Genomic DNA, 13,974 nt, shown 5'->3' with positions numbered 1-13,974 from the left:
CAAGTTAAATATGACTTTTTATTATTTTTTCAATTTTGTTGTATTTGGTTCGCTAACACTTATTAGTTGTTTTAATCAAGTCAATTTAATCAGTAGAACTTAGATGAATATTACTATTTTCCGTCCATATTAGTAAATTTTTAATAGAATGTATTAGTAAAGATTAAAAATGCAATTGCAAAAATTAAAAAGTGAGGATCGATGTGAAAACCAGTGTAGAAATTATGATCAAACAAAGCAACTGAGCCTAAAAAGCTTTTTATAGTAAAAAATAAAAAATATTTACAATTAATTTTTCGGTCCTTAAATATTTATAGGACTTTACCATTAGGTGATAATACTATTATATATTCAACAGCTAAACAATTAATAATAAATACTATTTATTTACTATTAATAAATATTCCGCATATAACTATTTTCAGTACACAAACAACTTAATTTATTAGAAACACTTTATTCCCTTTTTTTTTTTCCCACCAAAGAATTAATTAACTTGTCATTCAACATTAATTAAAGTTGTTCTTCTAATTATTATGACACTTTATTTAAAGCTACCTACATAATTAGTTCCCTTCTCGCTTTCTTTGATTTGTCTCTGGACCAAACATAGCTTTCAAAATTACGAAACATCACTGTCTAGCACAGTTAGTTGATATTTTAAATTGCCAGGTCGAGAGATCACGAGTTTGATTTTCTGCATGCCCGTTTAATATTTAAAATAATTAAGTCTCTGACCTCTTTGGAAAATAAATATGTGACTAATTTAGTAGGATATTTTTGAGACAATCCCTGTGGAGAAAAATAAAAAATAAAAAATAAAAAAAAAAATTTAGTCATGAACTCTCCAATGACGTCTCATTGAGAAGCATAGATCTATTATCACGTATCAGTTTTGCCACTATTCAATATAGTATAGTCTTTGCCTTTAATGTCTAAAATTCTTTTGAATTTGCTATCCAAACTTTCAAAATTTTAATTTTACTATCCGACTTTTGAATTTGTTTTATTTGAGTCAGTCAACAAAATTTTGATTTCAAAATTTAAGTTAATTATTTATTTTAATAAATTTATACCTGTGATTTGTGAGAATTATATAAAGTATAATAAATAAACTTATAAAGATAAGCAATGCACTCAATTTAGAAGTCAAGGTGCCGTTGACCGGCTCAAATCTAATAAATTGAAAAGTTGCATAGTAAGATCAAAATTTTGAAAATTCGGATAGCAGATTTAAAATAGTCTATAGTTCAGATTCAGTAGAATTTTATCAATTCTTTTTGAGTTTTAGTGTTCAAAAACACCAGACGAATCGTTGGATGCAAGTAAAACTAATACGTGGCGGCGGCAGATTAGGGGCTCCCCAACGAGACATTGTTAGCGTTAAATTCACGCCCCGTAGTTCAATTTGTTACTCATATACATGCAATTGTACTTTATTTCATCTTTTTAGAGTTGAAAGATGATGATAAGATTTTGGTTCATTTGCACAACTTAAATTATATGTATGTACATATGACCAGCTATTTCTATTGCAATAGCTTTGTTATTCTATAGTAGTTGTTCTTATGCAGATATTTGTATCGCTTTATATATATAGGGCTATCTGCATATGCAGCGGATCTGTTGGCGAATCCGAAAACCTAGTGTGTGATTTTATCCGGCCTATGAGCTTGTTTTCTTTTAAAAAAAAAATTTTTCTAAAAATCTAAAAGAAATTGGTTGGAAAGTCCCTGTCAATAGGATAAAAAATCAGGTAAGTAACGAAACTAATTAAGAAAGAGAAACCTCACCCAAATACACAGTTGGAAAGCCCCTCACTTTTTTAATGTTTGGGCCATGCCCATATCTAATTACAGGTCAAATTTAAAAATCCAACACACCATTTGAAAATTCTCTTAAATAGTATGCATTTCAACTAAATACAAACAATCCATATGTTGATACTATTCATTTTCTTTTAGAATTTCATCAGTAGATTTTGCTTCATCTCTCCTTTGGTTTAATTTTAACTTAGAGAATTTATAAAATATGTTAAAAGTTATAAATGTAATAAAAAGAGCGTAGGTGAATTTTTACCCAATCTTTATTTCACGAGTCACATAAATATAAAATATTTTTGTGACTCTGGAGTTAGGAGAAATGACAGAGCGGGCTAAAGGGATAGATTGCCAAATCGTTTTATGAGTTATATGTGCGGAGGATATGAATTCCTTTATTTCATTTGGGATTTTTTTTTTTTCTAATCACTTGATTTTATCGTAGTTAAAGTACAAATCAAATAAATGAGCAGTTGAAAAACAACAAAAATAAAAACAAAAACAAAACAAAACAAACAAAGAAGCAGCTATTAATGGTTGAGGACAATGTAGCCTGTTTTGGCCCCATAACTGTTGAGTGTCCATTTAAAATGAGATATTCTAGTTGTACACTCTAAAAAAGAATATACATTTTACATCTCATTAAATATTTAAATAATTTTTAATAAAAATAAATAAAAATTAATATGATAAGTAGAAAATTAATGGTCATTGGATAGAGTGGGTGTAACATATGCACCATATTTTAAGATATATCAGTAATATTACTCTTTAAAAAGATGTCTTACAAAGAGGCATTTGAGCGATTAGTTTTGCAATTACGTCTCCTAAACTTTATCAACAGTTCAATAGGTTTTTCTCCTCAAGTGAACTTACTAATTACGCAGATATTTTGAGTGGATGCCACGCTACGACTTCAAAATATAAAAAAAATAATTTTTTTCTCTCCCAATTTTAACAATTAAGCATGATAATTAAAGAATGGGTATAACTGAATTCTAATTTTTATTCTTTTCTCTTTACGTGTTAGAATATGAAAATAAATATTTTCTGTTTTGATGTTTCATAAAAGTATTTGCAATACATATGACCAAAATAATTATATAATTAATAATGTTAAATAAATAGAGTGGATTTATTGAGCTATTTGACAAATTTTAGAAAGTCTAACTCCAGACACTTTTTAATAGAAAAGCTAAAGTTCAAGGGGACTTTGAAAACTACTCCCTTTAAAATTCAAAGATACCAATGTTAATTTGTCTTATCGAATACTATTGAACATAAAACATCAAAATATTATTTATTTTAGAGGGAAATAATTATTGCACATAAAATAAAGTTTTGCATTAACTGAACTAAACATACATATTTTTATATTTACCTGTTTAAGTTTTTGTAGTACAGCGATTATTTAGTATGGTATTAAAACAGAAAATTCTGAGTTTAAGTCACACCAGATTTCTACCATAATTAATTTTTTTTCTATTTAATTTAAATTCACATTATAAACCTACGAAAAAGTTTCGAGTTCAAGCATAAAAAAAAATATTAAATATAAAAATATAAAAACACTCATTCTCTCCTAACTTAAATTTTTAGAACAAATAGTTATTTTGCATTATTTAACACAAACAATCCTAAATTATATATATTTTTTTTGGGGTTTACTGTGGGGGGAGAGTTTGTGGTAACCGTAGCAAAGTGGCAAAGGATAAGGATATGCACATGTTGATGGAGCTTTATTTAATTCCCCATTTTTTTCCCATGCAAAGGCTACACCCTGGATCCAAGGGGGAGCAAATGTTTCTTTAAACAAAACAATGACATTGAAAGGGTTGTTACACCAACCCCCACACAGGGGATGCAAATTGATCCCCGTTGGCGGAGCTCGTGCCCCGATCCGTCCTAAATGGAACAACCAGTTAGGAATGTCAACGGATCGGATTCGAGACGCATTTTTTAAAACCCGAATCCGAATCCAACGGATCTTAAAAATTCATATTCAAATCCGAACCCGACACAAACCCGAAATTCAAATCCGAACCGAAACCCGAAAATCCGAAGCTGAAATAATTATTTCTCTTTTCACTATTTCAAAATATATTACATTAAATTGAAAATTTTAAAATACAAATTCAAATATAATATCAAATTTTTATATATACATATTATATATAATGTAAAATAAATTCGGGTTTGCGTCGGGTTCGGGTCGGGTGCAGTCAAAATTCATATCCGAATTCATATTCGTCGGGTTTTATTTTTGATATCCATATATGAAATCATATCCGTTTAGCATCGAATAAATCCTTTCCGTTCGGATTCGGGTTTGAATAAAATTTCTGGTATCCGTACCCATTGACATCCCTACAAACAGTAAAAAATAATAAACGAATTCAGAACAGAAAATAGGAGTATTTTGATGATCGTAAATCGATACGGAACAGGAGGTGATCGATGAAAAAATTGATTTGTTTCAAATTCGTCACAATAAATACTTAAATCATAAGATAATTTTTCATTTTCTTTAGAATGTTATTTGAGTTCTAAATATTTTTTTTTATTTCAAAATGAATGTGATTTTAAAAAAATGCTTACTTTTATAATAATAATAAAAAACTAATTACATTTAATTTAAATTTAAATAAAAAAATTAAAATTATATTTTATTCCGTGACGTAGCCGGATGCGGGGCGGGAAGCGGAGCGGGTCGGGTCGGGTTCCAGCGTCTGACCGGCCCGTTTGCGTTCCTGCCCCCACATCACTTGCGTGTGCGCATGTGACTTCGTCGAGTCATCATTAATGATTGAACTTTTGGCCCAACTCTCATTTTGATAAATAAACTTTTAAATTTAATATTTTAAATTTTAAACATATTTTTATTTTAATTTTACCTGGGAGAAAAAATAATTGCTATAGCAGGTTTAATTGTTTCTACATTCTCATACTAAACATTTATCAACAGTTTATATAATTTTGCTATTCATTGAGTTGCAGCTTTTAAATTATGTACTGGACTTAAAATTTGAAATGTATAAAAGGTTAATTGGATTTGTGGTGTAAACTGTAACAAATAACTTATTTCAGAGTTAGATGCAAGTTCAGATATAAGCAAGAAGCAGACTAATTTTACGTTTGGATAAAAATTGAATTATTTTTTATAGGAAAAAATATAGCGTTTGAATAGATAAAATAGAATAAAAAGAATTATAGATAGTTTTTTTTGTTTTTTTGGGAGAGAAAGGTAGCAGGCTACCTGCTTTGTTTATTTCATTTAGAAATAAACGTAGCTGGAAATATGAATCAACTAGGATTCAAATTTAGATCTCGCGTACCAGCCATCAAGCCTTTTTGCCACTTGTGCTAGGGACGGTCGGTAAGAATTATAGATAGTAATAAATGAAAAATGATAATATTACTCCTCTTATTAAATTTAAAATTTAAAATTTAAATTTCATATTTGAATTTTAAAAAAATTGAAACCCTACAAACTCTGGGAAGGGTCAATTAAAATATGGGTTACAATACAAAGTTTAAAAGTGCAATATAGCCATTAATTATGAGTCAATTATTATATTTATATTTATTATTATTATATATTAAATTAGATGTGGCTATGCTAACAACCGAGGTGGCGTGCGAGAGGGACGATCATCCACCGTCCATCACCCAATCAATCAATCAATCAATCGCCGTCGCATGTAGTTAGGATAACCACCGATTTGATTAAATAAATTAAATAATTAAATAAATAAATAAATAAAAGAAAAGGTTATTGGTAGTGGATAACACGTCCGTGAAAGCGATATCGATCCACTTAAGCTGACCCTTTCCGCTTGAGTGCGGTTTAAGTCCATTTCTCTCTTTATTTCTTTGAAAATGATTTCTTTTTTTTTTTGTTTTAATATGATTGAGTCTTGTTTTTTTTTTTTTTGGCATTAATTCCATCAAAAAATATGAAAATTATTTTAAAACTCTTTTTTTTTTTTTTTTGTAAATTTAGTATTCATGTATGTATGTCCTTCTAAAAAGAGCCAGCTTTTTGACTAGCTGGTTTGGCTTGTTAGGTTGGATTTAGCTACCAAACTTAAGAATTGAGAAAAAAAACATGTACTGATTTTTTTTCTTTCTTTGTCGATTCTGTTCGATTTTTTATTCAATTCTGTCTGATCCAATCCCATAAATGTAATTCAGCCTAAGTTGTTGTTCCAAATTTAAAATTTTATAGTAATTAAATCAGAGTCTAATCTAGATCTTTTTGTGCCTGCGTTAGGGTTAAAATATGCGCAAAATTTTTTATCAAATTTGATTTTAACTCGGGCTTTTTACCAACACATGCATAAAATAAGTAAGATTTTGGAAAAGGTCGAAAATTGCTATATAAAGACTCCATATAGAGCGTAAATTTTACGCCTTAGATTCAAGGATTCACAAAATTTCTTTCCGTTTGAATTTTAGTAATAGTAGAAGGGAAAAAAAAAAAGAAGTTAATAACACAAGTGAGCAAATATAAATCACAAGAAGAATAGGATGTAAACTTTACATCCAAATTAGGGCATGTTTTATCATAACTGGCGTGGCGAATACCTTTTTTTTTTTTTTTTCTTTTCTGACTTTCAAAACCTATATTTTACTCATCCAAAATTTCAAATCGATGTATTTAGTCTCCTCCGTCAAGGTTTCGTCACTATTTCATTAATTTCTAATAATTTACATTGAATTTTTAAAATAAATTGAAAGAAGTATAATAATTTATTTTATAGAACAAGTAAAGAAAATTTAGTTATTTCGCCATCTTTATCAACGTTCTATATTTCTGAAATTTGGACAGAAATATAAGTTTCTAAAAATAAGAAAAAAAAAAGAGTAAAAACAATTATTCACAGAATCTTTTTTTATATATATTTTATCCATCAAAATTATTAGTAAATCACACTTTTATTTCAGCGTATATAATAGATGAACCAAATAAACCCTTTTAGGCCTATATATGTAATCATGTAACACTGCTTAAAATATTAATACAAATTTCACACATTCGCAGGGAATTTACGTGCTAAAATTAACCTACGACTACTCCAATCCTTTTCCTCTCTTTCTCCACCTGCAAAGTCAAATCGATGGGCATCAACTAACTAACTCAGAGGTGGGCGCGTAGTACGGCTATATACTGCATGTGACACCCCCCTCTTATATACTTTTTTTGAGATGTATATCTAGCATTGCTCTTATAAATTAAATTACTCCTCTCGGCCCCAGAGAGGCATCATCCTAGACACCAAATTACGTCGATGGCTGCGGCAGGGGACGAGGGAAAGGCGGTCGAGAAGCTGGAGAGCGGCGGTGCCGCAGCCGATGTGGGGGATGCGACTGCGGCAGTGGCGGCGGCAGGAGGTGGGGTGAAGTACAGGGGGTGGGGGGCGATGCCGTATATCATCGGGAACGAGACGTTCGAGAAGCTGGGGACGCTGGGGACGTCGTCGAACCTGCTGGTCTACCTGACGGCAGTCTTCCACATGCCCAGCGTCGACGCCGCCGCACTCCTCAACGCCTTCAACGGCACCACCAGCCTCGCCCCCATCGCCGGCGCCTTCCTCTCCGACGCCTTCCTCGGCCGCTACTCCACCCTCGCCTTCGCCTCCATCGCCTCCCTCCTGGTATGTCCCTCCGTCCCTCCGTCCGTCCCCCCTATCTCTCCACCTGCTAATGTGTGTTCTATTATTTAATTTTTAAAATTTATATATATATATTTTTAATTCTTTCTCAATTTTATTATAAATTTATAAGATTAATTTTTTATAAATTTGTTTTTGTAAGCATAGCATTATTAATGCTATTCCTTTTCTCAGAAAAAAAAAATAAAAAAGAGTTTTAATGAGGTATGTAAATAATTTAGATCTTGGGATGGGAATCCTTGGAGTGGCCTACAATGAGGTAATGGATCACCAGTACTTGTCTCTTTTTTTAATTCACACCTACTAAAGTTGATGAACAACTAATTATTAATTAAAGCTTCTTTGATTGGAAAAAATAAAAAAGAAAAAAAAAAGAGAAAGAAGAACCTCAGGTTGATTATTAGCAAATCATTATTAATTAATTTGGAAACAATCAAAATTAATTTTAAAATGATTTCTTTTCATTTAATACCTGATTTATTGCCGTTTGTTTGATTGTACTCCTTAATTATTGATTCCTTTTATAGGTATGTATTAATTAAATTCTTGCCATTATTTTTCGTGTCTTTGATTAATTAATTTTTTGTCACCCATTTAAGGCTTGTATTATGACTCGCAGATACAAATTTTTAATCGGATTCGTTCCCTTTAAAAAAAAAAAAAAGATAAAAATCACATTAATCATTGAATCATTGTTGTTACATGCATGATTAATTTGCACTGTTTCATAGAGTCATAGAGTGTACATAAGATGAAATTTTAACATATATATGTATATATATAAAATGTGGATAGTGTTTTGCTTAGTAAGTTAATTTTTTGGATCGAATTAATTAGAGCCCATTAATTTTTTTTGAAATTTTAACGTGTATGTAATTTGTAGGGAATTAACATCTAACTTAAACTTTTGGATTAGATTAGAGCCTTTTAACATATTCATGCATCAAAATCTATACGCTCATAATTAAGCTACTAAATCTTGCATATCTATATATTGATGTCCCCAAAAAAGAGAGGAAAATAAATAAATAATCTAGGTTTTAATTAGAAGATAAAAGCAATATTAATGGGTCTTAAGATAATACTTAGCCTACAACGTGGCACGTGGCACGTGGCTTGTGGATTGAGTCAATCGTGTCAATACACGGCTCTACGTTTTCTTTTATTTATTAATTTTTTCACTTTTAATTTAATGTAATAAAATAATATATTTTTCTCCCACTCAGTGAAGTGTAGTACACGAGATTTTGGTTTATTAGTCGTAGCTTGTTGTTTTGTGGCAATTTGTGATTAAATAAATAAAAAAAAGCCCTCAACTTTGACTAGCTCCACACACAAAGAATTAATTAAGAATTAAAGAACTAAAAACAATAACTCAAAAGTTTAAGTTGATGGGTTAAAAACACCTTCTATATATTATATAAAAAATAAAAATTTCAATTTTTACTTAATATAATGTTAATATTTGGTGGCAATTCATTCTAATGCCCACGTTTTCCTATTAAGCTAAGGTTGGTGGTTTGTCCATTTGGTAGTGACAAAAAAGTCGAATTTGATTCCTATTAAGCTAATATTTGATTCCTTTTAAAAGTCCATTTAGTAGCGACCGATACTGTTAAAAATAATCTACAGCATATGCAATGTCTGAAAATCGAATTTGATTCATTTTAAAAGTTACTTATTTCATGATCGACGCGCCTTGAATTTCTGAAAGAAAAAATATTTTCACTATCTTAAACATACATGACAGGTTCAATTTTGTATTGAGAAATTTGAACCTTTGTTTTTACAATATTCTTTATCATTAAGCGTCCATACTATGATCTTTTGATGTCTTAAAGAGAAAATTTTAAAGATTATGAAATTCGATTTTAAGATCCTTTAAAATGTTAGATCATATTTGACGGTGTCGATCGCTAATGTGAACTCCTCTTTATCATCGAAAATAATTGGGTAGGATTAAGTTCTACTGTCTTATTAGATAAAATCATATGTTTGAATATATAATAATTGAAACATTATGATATTGAAGTTTGTGCTAGGACAGCTAAGAAAGTGATGGATCAAAACCTCACTTTGCTACCAACCTCACATGCACCCAAGGTACATGGGCCACATATATTATTCCCAAGGGCAATTTGGGGATTTTAACAGTGAACACCCACAATTCAATGGGTTTTGGTTGTAATGGAAAAGGCTTTAAAAGAGGAGGATTTTGTCCAAGGGTATATCCCTCCCTTGGCTATTTTTTGCGAAAATAATATAATAAAGAATCTAATTAGAGATGATATAATAATAATAATTTTAATCTAAAGTTATATTTTTAAGCAACTTTATGTTACGCTTTTATATAGTGTGAAAATATTTGATTAAATATTATTATTTTTATATAATAATTGTGACAAAAAAGACATCTCATTTTAGAGCCGTAAATCTCTGTTAGATTCTGATTGCAGTGAAGAATTATAAATCCTGTTGTCTTTCTGGCTTTTAGGAAACTATTATACTTAATATGGATGATTAATATTTCAAATTAAAATTTAATTGCATAAATATAATGTACAATATTTGAAAAGTTTATATATATATATAGAGAGAGAGAGAGAGAAAGTATGTCTCCTGTGCTTCCGAAAGCACGGAGGTCTCCATACTTGTAATTTATTTTTGATGATCGAATATCCAATTCGACAATCTGCTCTATTAGCCATAATCTACGCTGTAGAAGCTATCTAAAAACCAAATTTTATAATTTTTCGATATTATTTACCAAGTGATCAAGAGATCTTAAAAATAACTATTTTAACGATCAAAATGGCACATTTTTAAGTTCAGTGATGTAAAATAATATAAATTACATGAAACTCTAATAGAAAATTTTACTTAACACCAATAGTAAAATCAATATTTCTGATTTAAAATTTAAGTCTTTTATCATTATGGTTTATAAAGTTTTTATTTTTAGCCATTCATTTTGAGGCTACTCGTCCATATTTTAGCCGTCCATTTTTTATAAAATTTTTGTTTTTAGCCTTCCATTTTTTATAAAATTTTTATTTTCAGCGGTTCATTTTATAAGATATATATATATATATATAAACAAAAAAAAAATAAAAATTTATTACCTTGGCATCAAGTAATGCCTGTAGTTGTCAAAATTAACGTTATAAAAAAAATCATTGTTTGATATCTAAGAATCGTTCTTTAATATTTATAATTTTTTAATATATAGATATTTTGAGTATCATAAAATATATTTAACAAATTAGATTTTAATTTGCAGATTACTATAATAAATGTTTCCAAAAACGTTCTATGAAATGTACTTATACTAAGATCAGTAAAAATTTGAGTTCTAGAGCTTAAGAGCTAATTCTTGTGACAAATAAAAGAGAAATAAAAAAAAGGAATATCTATATAAATTTCAAAAGGGAAAAAGAGAATAGCAATATAAATTTAAGTTTAACCTAATATAAATGCATGTTAGTAATCATGTTTAATGACTAGCACTAAAATATGGAGTGCAAGGAGCTTACATATATGACGGACACATCAGAATTAATAACTGAATTTAACATAGTTTGGAATAGTAGTTTATACCCAACGAGTTATTAGCACTAATGGGCTAGGTCATTATAATTAGTATCAAAAGAGATTCACCAATCGAAAATGTGAGCTACGCGTCATATTGTCCGATAATATTAGGCTATGTGTATGATCAAATTGACGAGAATATTCGAATCTAAAATAGAGAAAGTATATGAAATGTGAGAGATTTATAAACGATGAACACATTAGAATTAATAACTGGGCAGAAGCATTTAGGGTATTATTGTAAGTTTGAGTCGCAATTGAGAGTTATAAATTTGGTTCTTACAAGAAAAGACTCTATGTTGTTGCAGGGCATGTTCATACTCACCCTCACGGCCGCCGTTGCCGGCTTGCATCCCCCGAGCTGCGCCCCAGGTGCGACGTGCCTTCGTGCAACTCCGTATCAAACGTCGGTCCTCTTCGCGGCCTTCGCCTTCTTGGTGGTGGGCGCGGGCGGCATCCGGCCCTGCAGCATGCCGTTCGGTGCAGACCAGTTCGACCCGCACACGGAGTCGGGCAAGCGGGGCATCAACAGCTTCTTCAACTGGTACTACTTCACGTTCACCTTCGCGATAATGATCTCCGCGACCGTGATCATCTACGTTCAGAGCGCCGTCAGCTGGTCCATCGGCCTCGGCATCCCCACCATCCTCATGTTCATTGCCTGCGTGATCTTCTTCATGGGCTCGAGGATCTACGTGAAGGTCCGGCCTGAGGGGAGCCCGTTCACGAGCATCGTGCAGGTAGTCGCGGCGTGCATTAGCAAGCGAAAACTGAAGCAGCCCAAGGATCCAAAACAGGCCCTCTTTGATCCACCACATCTTAGCTTACTAGTGACCAAGCTTCAACACACTGACCAGTTCAGGTACAGAATGCAAACCAGTTTTTGCGGGCTAAATTGCACGAAACCCCCTCAAGTTATCAATATTTTCAATTTACCCCCTTGAAAATTGTACCTCTTAAACTACAAGATTTCGTTGCCCACCACTCAAACGCAGAGGGGGATGCAATGGAGTAATATAAAACGCGGCAACGTATTTAGAAATGGGCTTTTAAATTGGCCCGGATATGCTCTAAGCCCTAATTCAAGGGTTTTACGTACACACATCATTTTCAAATTAAGCCAACCGGCTTAAATTGTCATTGGCAGAATACGTTTCTATTTTTGTTCTATTAAACATCTGATTATATCTCTTCTGCTACGCTTTAATTGATCCAGATTTCTCGACAAAGCTGCGATCATAACTCCCGCCGACGAAATAAAACCGAACGGCTTCGCCGCGAACCCGTGGAAGCTATGCAGCTTGCAGCAAGTCGAAGAGGTGAAATGCTTGCTCCGAATCATCCCCGTCTGGTCGACCGGCATAATCTACTACGTCGCGGTCGTGCAGCAGTCGACCTACGTCGTCCTGTCGGCCCTCCAGTCCGACAGGCACCTCGGCGACGACCACTTCGAGATCCCCGCCGCCTCGTTCACCGTGTTCTCCATGCTGGCGCAGACGATATGGATACCGATCTACGACCGCCTGCTGGTGCCCTGGCTCCGGAGGATGACGAAGAGAGAGGACGGAATCTCGCTCCTCCACCGGATGGGGATCGGGATATTCCTCTCGATCATCGCGATGATCATGTCGGCGGCGATCGAGGCGAAGCGGAGGAGCGTGGCGCTGCACCACCCGACTCTCGGCCTGTCGGCCGGCGGGGGAGCAATCTCCTCAATGCACAGCCTTTGGATGGTGCCACAATTGATGATTCTGGGGGTGTCTGAGGCATTTAACTTGATCAGCCAGATAGAGTTCTACTACAAGGAGTTCCCTGAGCACATGAGGAGTGTGGCTGGGTCTCTGGCCTTTTTGAACCTGGCAGGGGGGAACTACTTGAGTGGGTTTCTGGTGACAATTGTTCACAAGACCACAGGAGTGAAGGGGGGGAGGAATTGGTTGGCCCAGGATCTTAATGAGGGGAGATTGGACTTCTTTTACTTGTTAATCGCGGCGATCGGGGTCTTAAACTTGGTTTATTTTGTGATCTGCGCAAAGTGGTACAGATACAAAGGGGCTAGTTAGATGACCTGACTGTGGGATCTGAGCTTGTCTAGCAAATTTCTGATGCTGTTATTAAGGTTATGTAGTTGCTTAAAGAAGCACCTTTATAGTGAAAAGGAAGGGGTGTATTTTGATTGGCAGTTATTAGTATTGTTTTTTTTTTTTTTTTTAATGTTGGAATTTGCACATGAAATGAATAAGAAAAAAAAAAAAAGGAGAGATCTTACATTCTCTATCTCTCTCTCTCTCTCTCTCTCTCTCTCTCTCATATGGGTAACTTTTTTTAAAAAAAAAAGAAAAAATATAGCATGCTATCTGTTTCATTCATTAAAGAAATAAATTAAGCTATAGAAGTGAGGTGATGAACTTCCAAGCCAGACCCAAAAAAAAAAAAATTAAATTTAAGGGCTAAGATACGCTTGTTGAAACAAGCTATATATTCTTCTCACACCGAAGCATCAAATGTCTAATCGAGTTGACAGCTAACAGGGAGTCATTATTAGTCAACTTAAAAATAACAACGTTCCTTATAATTCACATGACCCACCACTTGTTTTGTAAAGGTCCTTAGTTTTGATGGGTAAATTTTGTTTATAAAGGTCAATGGTAGTTGTTCTCTTATTACAAACAAATAGACATGAATAATTATTACAAAACGAAAAGAGTTAAGTACATTATTTTATTTTTAAATTTACTGATTTAAGCTTTTGGATCGTATGAATTTAAGTAGATATAGTTATTTTATCCGTCTGAGTATGTGCTCGAATGAATGGTTTAGAGCAAAGACTTAAGAAGAGAGTGAAGGATTTAAAAAAATTTGTAACTGCGATATGCTCGCTCTCAAGT

General features: G+C 32.6%; 1 protein-coding gene across 1 annotated transcript; it reads left to right on the top strand.

Moving 5' to 3' along the window:
• Positions 7,012-13,298, top strand: LOC109712836 (protein NRT1/ PTR FAMILY 2.11-like). Its single transcript, XM_020236609.1, has 3 exons — positions 7,012-7,477; positions 11,395-11,948; positions 12,303-13,298. The coding sequence occupies exons 1-3, from the start codon at positions 7,112-7,114 to the stop codon at positions 13,147-13,149; spliced, it is 1,767 nt and encodes a 588-aa protein (XP_020092198.1). The 5' UTR covers positions 7,012-7,111; the 3' UTR covers positions 13,150-13,298.

The sequence above is a fragment of the Ananas comosus genome, linkage group 7 (assembly GCF_001540865.1).
Source record: "Ananas comosus cultivar F153 linkage group 7, ASM154086v1, whole genome shotgun sequence".
In the NCBI taxonomy this organism is placed as follows: domain Eukaryota; kingdom Viridiplantae; phylum Streptophyta; class Magnoliopsida; order Poales; family Bromeliaceae; genus Ananas; species Ananas comosus.
This window is presented reverse-complemented; position numbering and strand designations above follow the sequence as displayed.

Excerpts from the sequence above, each read along its gene's own strand:
- LOC109712836 (XM_020236609.1), top strand. The coding sequence starts at position 7,112 with ATGGCTGCGGCAGGGGACGAGGGAAAGGCGGTCGAGAAGCTGGAGAGC. Across the intron at positions 7,478-11,394 it reads CCTCCATCGCCTCCCTCCTG|GGCATGTTCATACTCACCCT; the intron begins GTATGTCCCTCC and ends ATGTTGTTGCAG. Across the intron at positions 11,949-12,302 it reads CAACACACTGACCAGTTCAG|ATTTCTCGACAAAGCTGCGA; the intron begins GTACAGAATGCA and ends TAATTGATCCAG.